This window comes from Plectropomus leopardus, chromosome 4 (assembly GCF_008729295.1).
Source record: "Plectropomus leopardus isolate mb chromosome 4, YSFRI_Pleo_2.0, whole genome shotgun sequence".
Lineage (NCBI taxonomy): Eukaryota > Metazoa > Chordata > Actinopteri > Perciformes > Serranidae > Plectropomus > Plectropomus leopardus.
In genome coordinates this window covers 29,926,721-29,943,593 of record NC_056466.1, presented here as the reverse complement: position 1 = coordinate 29,943,593, position 16,873 = coordinate 29,926,721, and the positions used below count along the sequence as shown (strand labels likewise).

The 16,873-nt window shown below is 41.2% G+C and overlaps 1 protein-coding gene across 1 annotated transcript in view; it reads right to left on the bottom strand.

The window, feature by feature from the left end:
- grin2bb (glutamate receptor, ionotropic, N-methyl D-aspartate 2B, genome duplicate b) overlaps positions 1-16,873 on the bottom strand; it is a 121,095-nt gene that overhangs the window by 25,829 nt on the left and 78,393 nt on the right. The window contains exons 8-11 of the mRNA XM_042485841.1: positions 7,500-7,614; positions 6,530-6,735; positions 4,261-4,432; positions 700-865 (exon numbers count right to left, since the gene is read on the bottom strand). Of these exons, the coding sequence (XP_042341775.1) occupies positions 700-865; positions 4,261-4,432; positions 6,530-6,735; positions 7,500-7,614 (659 nt within the window). The remainder of the gene's footprint in view (positions 1-699; positions 866-4,260; positions 4,433-6,529; positions 6,736-7,499; positions 7,615-16,873) is intronic.

Genomic DNA, 16,873 nt, shown 5'->3' with positions numbered 1-16,873 from the left:
CAAGGTGGCTTTTGAAGCAGTGGCAGGAAATGCAATGTATTTATCACAAAGGGCAGCACTGACAGCTAGCGTTCATGAAAAATGCATTCACAAAACATTTTTTGGATCTCTTTTTAAATATTGCACAGAGAAATGAAGAGAAGGGAGAAGCCACAGTAAGCTGTGACACGTCTGACTCATCAGCAAAGTAACCACCTCTGTGACCTGCGTGAGGAAAAATACTCGCTCTCTGTGCAACATGGAATCACATCGTGATTCCTCATGGCATGATGGAAAAGGATGATAATTGACTGACGTCTGCTTGCTTCTCTGTTACTTTTCTGACAAAGTCACTGCTTATCGATTGCTTACAGCCAGCAGGATTATGGGACATGTAGCATTAATTGCTGTTACTACTATGACAACAGGTGTCCTCGAGTCAACCAGGACTGATTCTTTCAGCTGCAATTTATGTCACCATTTAACAACACTCATTATGTTTTGTACTATTGGAACGCACTGATCAACACAATTAAACAATGTCCTTGTTTTGAGAAAAGCCAACTTGTTTTCTGTCTGTGATTGTGCATTTATCATTGGCTATGAGTGCGTGTGTGTGTGTGTGTGTGTGTTGTGTGTGTGTGTGTGTGTGTGTGTGTGTGTGTGTGTGTGTGTGAGTGTTCTCGATTGTGTTGTACATCTGCCAAAAGCACCAGGTGCGTTTCTCCTCACCAAGAAAGGCGGAGGGGGACACGGTGCCGTTGCTACGGGAGACCATGACACTGATGCCAGTCTCAATGAAGGGCACAGAGAAGTCGATGACCTCTGACCTCTCCTCGTTGATGGTGAGCGAACCTACTGCCATGTGGGCATTCTTCAACACCACCTGAAGGTCGACCACAGACAGACAGAGACAGACAGGAGGGGAACGTGGAAGGTCAGTGCTCAATGTTCTTAGGATTGTGGTGAAAAAACATGACAGAGAAAGTAATTCATTGCTGCAGCTCAAACACAAGCCACCATCTTTGCCACATATTTAATATGCTATTTTGTTAAAATGGAAGCAGGAGGAGGAGGGGATCATTACTACACTGGGTCAGATTCAACTCCCCACCAACGCAGCCACCCTCTGCTTGTGTTCAGGTATATTTAGCCCCAAGTTTCTGCAACCCCGGGCCATGAATAAAAATGGAGCACATAAGAATGTGTTAATAAGGGATATGTATGCCAGAGTGAGCAGGAATCCTACACACTGTTTTTTTCTCTGTTTGTCACACTTCTTCACAGAGGCCTGCTTAGTTTTTCTCTCTCTCATTCTGTTTTCTGCGTCTGCTGTCCTGTTTTTGCCTCCATTCAAATGAAATCATTAGCTGCTCGCTTAGACATATAAGGACATGGACTGATGCATCCATGCATGCATGCACTGCACATTTGCATAGCCTTGTCTTTACGCTGATGTATATTTCAGGAATTTTATAAATATATCTACAATAGATGGACTTCAGATGCTGTAATTTTACATTACTCTACACTGATTAACTCAACAGCGTTCTTAAGATAATAATAAAGTCGCTCATTCTACGCCATAATCAATTAAGTTGGACATTACATCGATTTGTGAAGGCTGCATAATTCTGAATTGTGTAATGTGTGCATGAGAGAAATAGGTCTTTCCCTGAGGCTGCTTTCTCTCTCTCACTCTTGCCTCCTCTCTTCCAATTGCTTTCACTTTTCCCATGTCTTTTTTCTTTCTCCATCTCTGATTAGGAGCTTCATTGTGCTCCTCCTGAGGTTTTTTGCAGAGCTGATCACAGCTCCCCCTCAGGCCAGGTTGTGGGGAACAAGTGCAGCTCGATGGCTGACAGACACAGCGAGAAAGAGACATTCAGACAATATAATTAGTCCCATCATAAAAATAAATTCCTATGGGCACCAAACACCCGCTTTTAGTAGTGTTAGAGTGATTATTGGCTGTACAAACTGCTATAAGGGCAACAGAAGTGATGAGCAAAGAAAAAGAAAGTGAAGAAACAACAGACATTAAATTAAATGAACATAAATTTTCAGTCAAGTTCAGAAATGCTGGAATTGCATGTTTCTGTCTCTACATTTGTATGATTTGTGTCAATCATTTTAGCGTTTCCAGTGACGTAGTATATGAGCTGACTTTGTCATCAGGTGGAGGGAATGATGGATGGCGTGTCACCTCGGCAAAACCCCTTCTGAGATGCGGAGCACTGCAGAAGACTGCAGACCACTGTTCGACACCAACAAACAACAAAACTGGTTTTGTTTTAGCAAGTCATCACTACTTCTTACAGTGGATTTTTTGTCAAGAAATGTGGTTGTTTTTAGCAATCTGTCGCTTTGTTTCCAGCGGGGATGGTACCACCAAAACTGGGTACTTTAAGCCAAAAGGAATTTTTCCAAACCATAACCAAGTGTTGTTTTTTGCCTACACCTAACCTCATGATAACAACCCCATGCTAACAACAGCATTGATGAAATGTAAAGTGTCAGTGTATCCTCTACATCCACTGTTTGCAGAAATGTACAATGCCCACCACTGGTGAGGAATAACTAGTTGCATTTGATTAATTTACTAAATAAATGTAACTGTAAATAAGTTAAAGTACATACTATGCAATTAAATTACTTTCATTAGCTGTAACCACTTATCCTCTCAAAGGTCGTGGCGAGGCTGGAGCCTATCTCATCTGAAAAAATCCGATTACAGTTACTGTGCTGTAATTAAATTACAGTTATTAATCAATGTGTGGATGATTACAAAGCAGTTACATCCAAAAATATTCTTATCAGTAAAAAAAAATTCTGTAGAATAAAACATGATAATGTTGCTTTGCATCTTTTTGCTGTGCAAGAATGTCTTTCGGGCCTTTTTTTCAGCTTTATTGCCTCATTTAATCAAAAAGTAATCAAATTCAAGGTTGTGTTGTTTTGATGAAGAAAGTTAAATAGTTACATTACTTATTGCCTTCACCTAATATATAATTACATTTCAAAAATAACCTTTCCAACACTGAAGCCAACATATTCTACTGACCAGGTTAAAATCATGATTACATTTAAAAGACAAATGAGTCCACAGCGATACACTTAAAGCCGTCGTGTTCTCACAGGCATTGTAAATGGTAAATGGATTTGCACTTGTGAAGCGCCTTTCTTGTCTTTTCGACCACTCAAAGTGCTTTCACACTACATTCACACACTAGTGGCTGCGGCTGCCACACAAGGTGCCACCCGCTACTCAGTTTAAATAATTACACGCACTCACACAGCGATGGCACGGCCATCAGAAGCAATTTGGGGTTAAGTGTCTTACCCACGGATACTCTGACATGTGGACTAGAGGAGCTGGCCTACCTAGATGACCCGCTCTACCACCTGAGCCATAGCTGCCCCAATGACGGGTTTATCACCAAAACAGAAGCACTGCATTTTTTGTTGTGTATTTTCATTTGCAGCTTCGCAATATTTCACTGGCCAACTTAGAATAATTATTTTCACATCCCAATATTACAAACTACAAGATGACTTTCATCAGGCTGCATTAAACAAACTTAATGAAAGAGAAAAGCTTGGTAACCAAATTCTCAGCCATGCTCCTCTGATATTTGCAACTTTTCTCACTCTACAACATAGCAGATGTTAGATTTGACCCGTGCCCGTTGAAGCAGATTATATTTTTATCACTTTTTTTCCACTGTGTCATTATTAGTAATGTTGCATGTCTTCAGGGAGGCATGCTGAATGCAGTACGCCTTAAAAAATAGTGGGAGGGAAACTGCATGCCATCAGTGACACACCACCCACAATGAGGAGCTAAATGGACACAAATTAATAAAACAGACCTGCAGGCAGAGTGAATGTACTGGTGTACTTTACTGGTTCTGATGAGATCAGAGAAACACACAGAGTATTACTAGATTTGAAGTATACTACTCTGTTTAGTCACTCTGCTGGTTCGATAACGGCTGCATGGTGAGGTCTCCAGCGCTGTGCTGCAAGTGTTCTGCCAGCTGTGAAATCCACAATCAGCTGATGTGCCAGCAGGTCTGTATGAAATCGACCAGACTGTCACTGTGGGTATTTCAAAGCTGGTAACAGCCAATGCAAAGCTGCTGCTTTCCTCCTGGTGTTGGGCTAAGCTTATCAAAACAAGATCCACCTCTCTTCCTCTGTACCTTACATGTAACTCAAAAGCATCTGTTTATCACAACCAGTTAAACAGCGATTTTGTAAAAAGAGAGATGTTCTCACCTCCCCGACCATGCCGTTCCAGGTCCCATTAACCTTCTTGCCATGTTTGCCGTTGGTGACCAGGTAGAGGTCGTACGTGAACTTGACCGTCTTGGCGATCTTCTTCAGGATGTCGATACAGAAACCTTTGCAGCAGCGCTTGATGTAAATCCCTGAATCACCCGTCTGATTGCTGGAGAGGAAGAAGAGAGACAGGAAGAAGACAAAAGGAACAGGAGTAGAAGTTTATTTGGGTTCAGGCACGTAAAACTAGCAGATTCAAAAGAGAGAACAGCAGATGGGATGACATGGAATAAAAGTAAAAACAAGCAGGTGACATGTGTTGAAAGGTTTTCATTCCAGCCAAAAACTCAAACAAAAAAATGTTATGGATGGAGCAGGATCCTCTCAATGTGGCGGCGTGACGAGTTCACATTCTCTACAGTCAACGTTTTGGTCAAACTTGAGAGTATGTTGTCGAATTCCTGCTGCAGTAACACAAATTGGTGCAACCGGTGCAAACCCCAGCTCTGGGGGAGCGACAGCCCTGAGCCCTGACCTAACACCACCGCTGGCCACCAGCCCACTATGACTATGGTTGCGATGGCTGAATTCAGGCCATTGCAGCCCCCGAAAGAGGGTCCATCACCAGAGCTACTGCCAACTCTCCTCAGGTGGAAGCAGCCTACAACAGCAGGGAAGAAGCCAGAGGGACGGCAGGGTGACTAAGTTTGAGTCTGACATTTTTGGACTGATGAACAGACAGAGAGAGCTGATCAAGAAGGCACTGAGTGAAAGTCCTGTGAGCACTTCAACAATGAAATAAGATCTAATAAATCAATGTAACAAAGCACTGGGTTAATGCATGAAGAGCACACATATGCCTGTGGTCATCTGGTGGGATGGGCTTGAGACAGAGAGAGGAGAGCTGCAGGATAGGAATATATTTTTAAATTCTGCTGGGTTTTTGTTTTTTTTTTTTACTTTTCACTTTTCAAGATTTCTGCCTACCCCAGCTTAAATCATTCAGTCGTTTCAGTCATTTTTTAAGAGCAGCTTCTCAAATGTGTTGCTGTGATGTGCTGCTGTTCTCTGCTAATATGTTAATTAACAACAGTTCTTTGGGATATGGGTTGACCTCAGGACATTTTTCAATTTTTTTTAATCAAATAATTATCAAAAAAATAATCATTAATGTTTATCAGCAATGAAAACCTTCATGATTACTGAGATAAAATGCACTATAAGCATGGAGTATCACAAAGGCTGTGTAAACATATTTCTGCTTTTGTGTATACAAACACAAATCTGCACAGCTCTGGGCATCTGGTTCATGGAGTACTTTTTGGCTGGAGAGAAATCCTGCATTTTCTCTGTGGCATATTGCTGCCTATCCCAGAAATGCTGAGGATGTCTTTGAAGAAAGAGACAGACAGACAGACGGAGAGGGGGAAGGAGAAAAGGGGAATAGGGGAATAGGAGAAAGAACAGGGTGGAAGATCAGTCAATAAAAAAACCCACTGAGCCAGAAGACGTAGGACACCCTCAGGAGATTTCAGGTAGGCCAGTGATAGAAAAGGAGGCCACTGAAGAAAATTCATTATCACATAACAACGAGAAGTGGATAGCGAGAGGGTGAAGAGGCAGGGGAGGGAGGACAACAGTGACAGAAACCAACACGGTGATCTGGTTAGCAGGCAGAGGTAATCAGAGGACACAGAGAGGATGAGAGGATGAAAACGATTTAAAATCTGGTGAAGAAAAAAAAGCAGTTACTGCAGCCTGTAGCAGTGAAAGAAATAGTAAATAAAGAAGCCAAAAAACAAAAAAAAAGGGGGGGAAATTCAAGGATGATGTGCAATAGTTCATGACTGTAAGCATTCGTCTCTGCACATGCATGAATGTTTTATTACGAAATTGATTCATTTCTTTATTCCCTTTGTTTACATTCACACTTTGCATAATATAACCTGACTATGCAGCTGCAGGTGTTTTATACTGGTGAGTCACTGGTTTTGACTTTGAATACATGCAGAAGGTTACACAGTATACCAGCAAAGTTTGAAATAACTCAGTTTTCAGCCATATTGATGTATAAATCAATAAGTCTCACACTAAGTTTCTTCATGAAAAAGTGTTCTATTTTTAGCACTTGACTCTGAAATATTCATCCAGGGTTCACACAGCAAAAACAAATCTGATTTTTTACTCCTGTGAGACAAAAATGAGTTTAGGTAAAAAGGGGAACAGAACCTAATATAGTTTTTTATTCTTATATCTGAATTCTCACGTGAGTTTGAGCTGTTTGCGGCACGGCACAGTATTTCTCATGCAGGTCCCACTGAGCGGGTCCACGTCCTCCACGATGACAAACGGCGCCTCCTCCAGAGTCACGATGGACAGGTGGTCCTCCTGCTCCTCCGCGGCAGAGTACAGCTCAAAGCGAGGCCACACATGGTACCTCATCGTCAGAGAGCCTCGCTCCCACTTGCCAACCTGCGTGAGTGAGTGGGAGGAGGGCCGCGTGATATATACGCTACTGTAACAGGTACTTCAGGTGGCAGGGAGACACTCCAAATGAAGAAGTGACAGACGCATCACAGACGGAAAAGACAGATTAGAGCAGGAGAGAGGAAGGCAAGGGACATAAATAGAGGTTGGCGGATGAAAAAGAAGAAGAGAGGATAAAAAGAAAAGAAGTAAAGAAAAACAGAAAAAGAAAAAAGAAGAGAAGAGGAGGACAAAAGAGGAAAAGAAGGAAAAAGAAGAGATAGGAAGAGAAGAAGAAACAAATGAAGAAGACCATAAAGGAGAAAAGAGGAAAAGAATAGAAGAAAGGAAGAGGTGGAGAGGAGAAGAGGGGAGAAACATTAAGAAGTGAAGATGCAAAGAAAAGAAAGAAAGAGAACAGAGAAGAAAAAGTGAAATACAACAGAAAAAAGTAAGAAGGAATGAGAGTGAAAGGAAAAGAGGAGAGAAGAGAAGAAGAAAAGAGGGAAAATAAAGAGGAAAGAAGAAGTGAAGAGAAGAAAACATGGGAGAAAGACAAGGGAGAGAGAATAAGGAGAAAGAAGAGAAAAAGAAAACAGGAGAAGATGAGGAGACAAGATGCAACAAAAAGAGAGAAGAAATGGAAAGAATATAATACGAAAACAGGAGATAAAGAAAAGGAGAGAAGAAAAGAGGTGAGGAGAAGAAAACACATGAAGAGAAAAAAAAGAAAAGAAAAAGAAAACAGGAGAGAAGAATAAGATACTCACCCTGTCCCATTGTCTGTCCTTGTCTAGAAGAATGATGACCAGTTTGGGGAACATCTGGTGACCCTCTTCACTAAATGACAGGTTTCGGCCTTCAAATGTCACATTCATGAGGTACCTGCGAATGACAGTTCAACCCTGAGTCAGAAAGATGAAGATCTGTCTGTTGGTCTGAAAGCAAAATGTGCAGAATTTAGACTTTCAACATGATTTCCTACCCACAACATTACAAATACATAATGAATCTACATAATTGAAACCCCCCTTAACAAACTCAAGACTGTGGTGAAACTGCTAAATTTTTCAACCTCTGAAAAGTGACATCAAGATGAACATATTGTAACTTTATTCTCAACTACATTAATTGATTTTTTTTTTTTTTGGCCTTGGAAGCAGCACCTGCTTTCTGACCACCTGGTTAATGTAAGTCCAATATTTACTCTCCTGTTAGCTCTGTTTTGCTCTCCACCAAACTCCTGCGGGAAATATCTGGCACTTTAAGCTGCTAAATGCTCCACTGCAGTTTGTTCAGCAGCTAGTTGCTAACTGTGTCTGTCTGCTGTTTGAGCAGGGAACGTGCAGTGCAGCAGTTTTTTCAACTTTTCCTGCTGCTGTTCAAAACACGCTTCATGAGAGCTACAACATTTCACTAAACACATCTGCTATCACATTAAACTTAGATGTCATTAGGCCAACATGCTCACAGTAAGAATAAGCGGGAAGTGTGGTGGGAGACAGCGCACACATGCAATCCAGGACCCTACTTTATTAATATTCTTAAATGTCTTAAACACTGAAATATTGAGCCAAAACAGTTCAATCACAAAGCGTACGCGGCTGGTATTTGTAATGACTCATTTGCGCTGACAAATGTTCAGTAGTGAAATACTAGTAATGTTCTTTTGTGAAATGTGTTATTGGGTTCAGAGAATAATGTCTGGAGATGGCTGGCTATGTGTAATATCTGACACCCACTGCTTTTACAGTATGCCTTTGTAAACATTTGTTTTGTTGATCTTTCCTCTCCTCGCAGTTTATAAATCTTACTATGCGTCTGTGTTATTAGTATTAAGATAATAATTTTACAGGTTTAGGACCCTGCCTGTTCCCATAGTTAGATTTGGGATGAAGCATTGGCTGTTTAAACACCCACACTGTGGAATGACAGGCCACAAAAACTCATCTTTCGAAATTGCATTTCTGTAAACCCACTTTAATTCAATGACTTTCCTCTAACGTCATTTTAACGTTGCATGTGCGTGTGATTGTGTGATTGTGTGTGTGTAGAAATGTGCTTTATTTGTAAATGTAATTAAAAATTGGTATTTTAATTAACTGATTTTCCTCTTCCTCCTTTTGTTTCTGTGATATGATCAGATGTTACTTAAGATTAATAATTCACATGACTCAATGCCACAGATGTCACAAGATTTGAGGGAGTGTACCATTGGCATGCTGACTGCAGGAATGTTAACCAAAACTGTTCTCCGTGAACTGAATGTTCATGTCAAGACGTCTCCAAAGCCATTTCCCTGAATTTGGCAGTACATCCAACCAGCCTCACAACCACACAAGTTGGTTACAAAGACAAACTGGTGTCAGGTCGAGACCTGGCGAAGATGATGAGCACTCAGATGAGTTTCTCTGAGACAGTTTCTGCAAAAATTCTTCGACAGAGTACGCCAAGTGTTTGGTGTCAGACAATCTTGCAGTTGAAGACGCTGGATGTGGAGGTCCTGAGTTGGCTACATGTGCTCTGCTGTTAAAGGCTGGTTGGATGTACTGGAAAAGGAGAAGTGCTCACTAACATGGATGTAAAATAAGTTATGACCAAAATTTGAGAGAAACATAAAAAAAGTCTTAGATATTTAAACCTGTGAAAAATGGGAGCAAAAACATACTAAGCAACCTTCACAACATTGACTATATAGTCAATGTTGTGAAGGTTGCTTAGTTAGCATAAAAATATGTCAAAGATGACCCAGTTAAAAGCTTGGTATACCATATGGCCCCTGATATCAGACATAAAGGAGGAGAACAGGGAGGCAGAGAGAGCCAGTATGAGCAGGGAGGGGAGAGAGAGAAACAAGAAACCAGGAGTAAAAGGTGGAAGTGAGAGGAAGGAGTCAAGAGTGTATTAACCGCTTGTGTGAATACACATCAGCATATATGTGTGTCAACAAGTGTACAGCAGTGGCAGATAAACTGGAATCATCTCTCTCTCTCTCTCTGCCGCCTCCTTCCTTCCCTCGCTCTTCCTCATACTGATCTGTGGGCTGCCATCACCATGGAGACGCTCTGCCTCTGAAACAATCCACCAGAGAAATAAATATCTTGTCTGAATGCAAGGAGTGAGGGGCTCTGTGTGTGTGTGTGTGTGTGTATGTGCAGACTTTTTAAAGAGGGTGCCTTGCGCATTTTACCCACCATCATCTCCAAATCTCCACCCGAGTCGACGGTGTGAAAAAAGACAATAAATCTTTTCATGAGTGGAAAAAAAGACAAAAAACACAGACAACAGATGAGCAATGGGCCTGAAACTTACCCAAGATTTTATCGCAAGTACCTCCTACTAGAACATTCAGTACCTCTATCTGTAATGTCTTCGACTATATTTATATCCCACCACACACGCACGCACACACACACGCACACACACAGACCTAAGTAGTCTAAATGCTTTGAGAAAGTCAATAATATGACTCAAGCCTCCATGAAATGCCTATTGCTGCACACTGGCTGGCCAGCACGCTAAAAGTGCTGTAATGCACGTGTAACATGTGATTAGCCCACTAAACATAATCTCAGTGTAAATAGCGAACCAAAAAGATCAAGGCGGTGTGGGTGCAGGCTCAGGAGGTCCAACTTGTTGCCGCCCTGACGCCCCATGTGACCATTAGTGGCCTCTGCGTGTGTGTCATCATGAAGGGTTGATATGTGTAATATACGCAAAACTGCAACACAGAGACACATTCAGGCTCTTAACACCAGTATAATGTAATGTAACGTGTTGCCATGGCACCCACAACCACAGCAATTTTCATGCAATCAGCTGTGTTGCCATGGGAACAGTAATCTCACCCGAGAGAGGCTGGCTGAAAGAGAGAAAAAGGAGTATTTTTCAGTCTAAACCTGAGTGTTTACCCACTTCCCCTCATGCTGCCTTTTGCTTTCAGCTCAATCTCTCCATCTCACCTCTGAGTAGCGTGTCGAATCACACATCAATAGGATTCATTTGCCCGTGCATTAACCTGCGCCTTCACTGATACATGCTGTGAATTTACAACAGAGGAGGTTACTCTGTTTATCATTTTGTATCCCTGTACTATTGATGTAGTTTTTATGTGCCGTTTGATCCCTTCTCATGTCAGAATCCCCCTCTGACTCTGCTGGAAGGCGAAAAAATAGAAAATAAAAAACTACTGGGATGAGCTACTAACAGAGCCTCGTGCGGCTTCATCACAGCCATATGCGGCGCTTGTGTGCGCCTTGCTCACCGACTGTTCCCCAACTAATCACTGGCTGTGAGGGGAATTTATTTTTTAGTTACAGAGACACTGAATCATCAATGGCATGGACACAATCCCTCTTTTTTTCCCTCTACAATCTCTTCAAACGTGTTTCAGAGCCATTTGATATGACTGCCTTTTATCTCAGAGTGAAGCCGTACGGGGTCACAAATTCTCTGTCGCTGCAATGTAGTGATGCAAAAATGCATGTCCCTGCTGTACATGTGCATAAGGAACACACACACACACACACACACACACACACACACACACAAACACACACGCGCACGCGCACACGCACACACACACGCGCGCACACACACAGACACACAGAGAGACAGACAGACACACACACACACACATGCATGCACACACAGACACACACACACGTATACTGTATCAGGTTTGGGTGCAATGACTCATAATCTGGGATGACTGCAGAAGACCTGCCTCTGAAGAGTTACCAGCTACTGATGAAATGAGTACTGCACATTATTCCTGTAGGATAGAGGCACTGTGAGCAGACTTTGTACGACTACAGGATTTGATTAATTGTGGTGAGAGTATGTATCTATGGTTCACCATAGTCACTTCTTTGATTATGGTGTGCCACAACTGAATTCAGGGGGATAATTATTTGCAGAAATGGAATATCATAAAATAAGTATGTTTTCTTATGATCACTTGAAAATAAGAATCCTCACGTTTTTGTTACCTTAGAATGAACCATTAATATCTACGTAGGGAGCAGGTCCTCATCGACTCAGATTGCCATGGTGCACCGCCATGTCTCTACAGTAGCCCACAACAGACACACCAAGCACTGGCTTTAGATAAGTGATTTGCGTTTTTGCATTGGCCATTGTAGTTAATAGTCATAAGATGACAAACATAAAGGTTGTAATTTTGAGAGAAAAGTCATAATATAATGAGGATGAAGTTGTAATTTTGAGAAGAAATTCATTCTATTATGAGAATAAAGCTGTAATATTATGAGAAAAATAGTTGCAGATTCAGTCCAGAAAGTCAGGTAACGTATAAATTATGACAAAGGCTATTCATCTTGTCAGATGTGGTGGATAAATGGTTAATGCATGGGACCTTTACGTTGCAGATTAGGGTTTGAACCCTATGTAAATGTTTACTTTACAAAACATTTTTAGACTTTGTTGAATGATTATTATGATTATTTTGATTATTTTATTATTAGTTTTTAGGACGTATACTGCTAGTGAATGCACACGGTTTACATAAACTCTTACAGCATAGCTAACCAGGCCTGTTTGTGTTAGCCTCATAGTTTGACATTGCCAGGACATCCAGGAAGGCTCTTCTCTTTATACATCCATTGAAAGGACGTCCAGCAGATGGCCAGGTAACTTGTGATATATTTTTGCTTTTAAGTTGGACATAATAACATGGACCTCTAAGGGAACTCAAGTGACCATTAAATGAACTGCAGTTTGTTGCACTGCTGCACTGGCGATTGTTTTTTATTTTATTTATTTTTTTAGCAATGGAGGTCAGCGATTGACTTTGAGTCACACTTTTATGGTTGCTTTTAATTTGCATTTGCTGCATGGTTTGTTTTTGTGTTATTGCAACTAAATGTAATGATTCAAATTTACATATTAGTAAATTAAATGGTAAATAGTTTAATCTAATAAAAAACTGCTTTAAATCGACATCATCATTCTTGATTGCAGATATAATCAAACTGCAAATGGGCACCTCTCGAAAGAGTCTTAAAAGGATACTGTTGTAATATAATATCATTAAAGTTCAAGTGACTGCTTGTCTGCCAGCTAGTTTGATCTAATCTGCATCCAAAGCAGCCACAAAATAAACTTTCTGAAGATAAATTTTCTTTAATTTTACTTGAATTTCCCCTCATATAAAACAATTGCTTTGGATATACTACAACTGGAATTTTGAAAAATATGTACAATTTGCATGTATAAATCCTAATTTTACAGTATCATTGTTTATTTATTGACTCATTTATTGCTGGTGGCGCCACTTTGATATCATAAATACAGAGTGATGTGGACTACACATAGGGGAGATGTAAGGCTCTGAGTCTCTTTGAGCTGCTGCCTTTAATAAGTGAGTCCACAGGAGCTCCATGTGATCTGGGCCGGTGAGGACCCCTGTAGAGCTGAGACATCAGACGGCTACCTGTGGAGACTGGAGAGAGAGCCCTCTCTCATTTATAATGTGAACAAGGATTTAACAGGCGAGGACACTGACCTTCCACAGTCTGCAGACCTCAAATACAGATTTTTCTAGTGGCCGTTTCTAATCTCCGAATAAATCATCTCGTTTTTGTTTCTAAGGTAAAGCAAATGGTATGAATGTGTCCTCAACAGCGCTTTGCTGGCATATATTCAAGGATAGAACGAAGTAAGGACATGGTGAAACAGAAAAAAAAGTCTAATTTCTCTGATGATCTTCTCGTATCTCTTGGCAACATGCCAAGGCATACGCAACAGGGAAACTCAAAATTACTACCTCTCTCTAGACTGACTGTTGCTGCACATTTATTTCAGCCACTGGAATTTATTAAATTTGCATCTGAAGAGCCATTTCTAATTATTTTTGTCACTGTTTATCTTGGCTACACACACCTGACAACACTTCTTGAAAAACCTGGATTCAGAAGCACAAAGCCTTTTGCGTCTGTTTGTCTAAACCCCAATATAGGCCAAATTACGGACTGTTTGTAACTACTGTACTACTTTTATTGTCACATAAGACAAGACAAATACAACACGTGGCTGGACTTAGTGTAAACTATAGAAATAATGAACATAGCCTCAATGACTCACAGCCCGATCACCAGAATAAATGTCAGAATTGTTTCTGCAAACCACAAATATGTAACATTTATACATTATTATGTAGCGTATATCTTTATCTTTATGTGTGGTTTGAGTGTGGTTATGTTGAGAGACAGAAACACTTGGTTATGGTTAGGAAAAGATTGTTTTGACTTAAATAACCTGATTTTGGTGCCACAATCCCAGTTAGAAATGCGGCAAGAGCTTGCTAAAATACACCAAATTTTGGTGCCATAATCTCAACTGGAAAAAACTGGTGTTGCTGTTTGTTGGTCTCCAACAGTGGTCAGCAGCGAGGCAGCTGGTTTTGATGACAAAATCATTTCTAGAAACGCAGTGATGGCTTACTTAAAAAACAGTGCTTGTGGTAGCACAATGCCCACTGGAAACAGCGATGTCTTGATACAGCCAGTGTTGGTTTTTTGGTTTTGGTTTTTGGCAGCTGTCAAAACTACATCGCTTTAGACACATTGATATAATCTGCATGAAACATACAAATGTAACAAATCTGTGGTTTGTAGAAACCACAGATTTGTGGCTTGTGATGTCACTCACTGGTTTCTGGACAGACGTTTTAAAGCCTTGAATTTGGCATTTTGGCCAAGCCATCTTGGGTTTTTGGAGCCAGAGGTGACCTGAGGTAATCAAATATGGATGAGAGGGTGGAACTGGGGAGGAGTGGGGGCTGAATCTGACAGAGGACACTATCGGCAGACAGCCTGCCACATAAGATGGTCACACCCTTAATTATGCTTAACTTTGAGCTTTAATAACATTTAAACGGGTGAGTTACAAAAAAAATTCACCACTCCGTACAGTTATCAGGAATAGGGAAATTAGCTACAGAGACCAAAACATTTTAAAATAAACATGTTTATTTCTGCTTAAAATAAAATAAATACCCTAAATACCCTTGTCTCTGGGTATAAGATAAAAAACAAAGATCATTATTTTAAAAAAAAGCAAATTTATATACCCACAACTAATCATGTCTGTAACAAAGAACAAGTAATGATTCTCACATCCTGCACTGAACATGTAGTAACAGCTGCGTGATGGTGTTCACAGATCCTAAAAGTAAAAGGCTGTATCAAATATTGATCGGTATTGTATTTATGGCATTTAAGGGGCTCTCACAGGAATTAGTCATGAATGGGGAAAGGACACAGAATTATATGAATAAAGTTGAATTGATGCTCAATATTAGTAATCCTGTCCTTAAACACACTAATCCTCCCTCCTTACGATGTGTTTATATATAGAAAATTAGGATCAACAGTTTTTGACAGATGAAGAAAGGGAGAGAGGGGGAGCAGGGAGGGGGTCGAAATTGCTCCCTGATTCAAAATTTTAGCTTCATTTTTATTGAAAGTGCTTTTTAGTGAGAATAAACTGTTGCAGGAGCATCGCAGAGAAAAGAAGAGGAGACAAGAACAAAAGCAGAGAACGTCATGCAGCTTTGCAACTCAGACAAGAGAACTCAATGTAAAAGAGGACAACAAAAGAAAAGAGAAGTACAATCAGAATGACAATGGGAGCTGAGTGACACAAATTGTGCAGAGGCACAGGTGTGTGCATGTGTGTTATCTGTGAAGGGTCTATGAAAAGTGTTCTAGATGACCAAAATCACAATGAATTGGCCTGCTTGCCTTCCAATAAACTGAGCCAGGATTTATTAGACAGCCACTTTTATTGAGCCCGTTAAGAAATGCAATAATGCTGCTCTCCCGCTAAAGGAAAAACTACTTTAAAGGTGAAAAAGGAGGAGAGCATGCTCGCCGTACATGCATGCGAGGCAGCACGCGGGTCAGTTGGCCTGCAGGAGAGATTCTCCACTGAGCTCTACTGGACGCCTCCGACTGAGTACGCAGCCGGCCCACAGACATGAAGACTAACGTCTCGTCAGATAACATGAAAGCAAACTCACTACAAAATATTAATCATCTCTTACATCATATCTACCAGTGCGGCATTTCAATCAGCACAGGGATTTCAGAGGGAATCTGAATGCAAGCGCATATATGCAGTCAAACAAATAATGAAAAAATAAAAAAAACAACCCTTTCCCTGCAACATCCACACACACACACAAACAAATAAGCCCCTTAGCGCCTCATCCAAAACCACTCGGAGCACATTTTCTCATTATCCAAGCGTTCCTGTCCTCGCTGTCTGGCAGGAAACAATGGATGGCCTCTAGAGCTCTGCGTGTGAGTGTGTGTTTCCTTATTTGTGTTGGAGTGTGCGAAAGCTTGCGGTGTATGCATGTATTTATATATGCCTGTTTGTGTGTGTGTGTGTGTGTGCGCGCCCCATAAGGTCAAGCAGCCCCTAAACAAATTTGAGAGCGTGACTCACTGGGGCCTCCCATCTCCGTCCATCAGCGCTGACAGGATGGCATGCTTATCCAGCATGCAAGCAGCGCACTGTGGCCTATAGCTATACAGGACCACGCTGAGACATATGGCCTTATTATTGCGTTTGTCTCTCGGGGAGAGGGGATGGAATAGGTAGAATTGTGTGTGTGTGTGTGCGTGTGTGTACTGTTTCAAGCCTCTGGGGTCACCACCAAAATCCACCAACCAAAATCTCCACTTCTGCTGCGTCAAAAGGAGAAAAATGGAATGGCTGGTTGGAAAACACACACTCTTAACTGAACACACACACACACACACACACACACACACACACACACACACACACACACACACACACACACACACACACACAGCACAAAGCGTCCCAGGTGTGTGCCTGAAGGATGATTGAGAGCTAACCCTGCGTCTGACAGCGCCCTTTAGGGACTGAAATATTCATGGCTGTGGTGTTATTGTTATCTCTGTCGTGTTGGTGGTGGAATCCTACACGGCACGCATAAGTGCCCCTGATATTGAAAACAGAAACATGGCGTAAACACAAGACCAAAATTTACAGCAATACATCACCGCAACCTGGAGATTAATGCAGCAGTGGCAGGGGAGGTTGCATAATGTTTCCCTAGTTCTCCACATTCCTCAAATTCAAACTG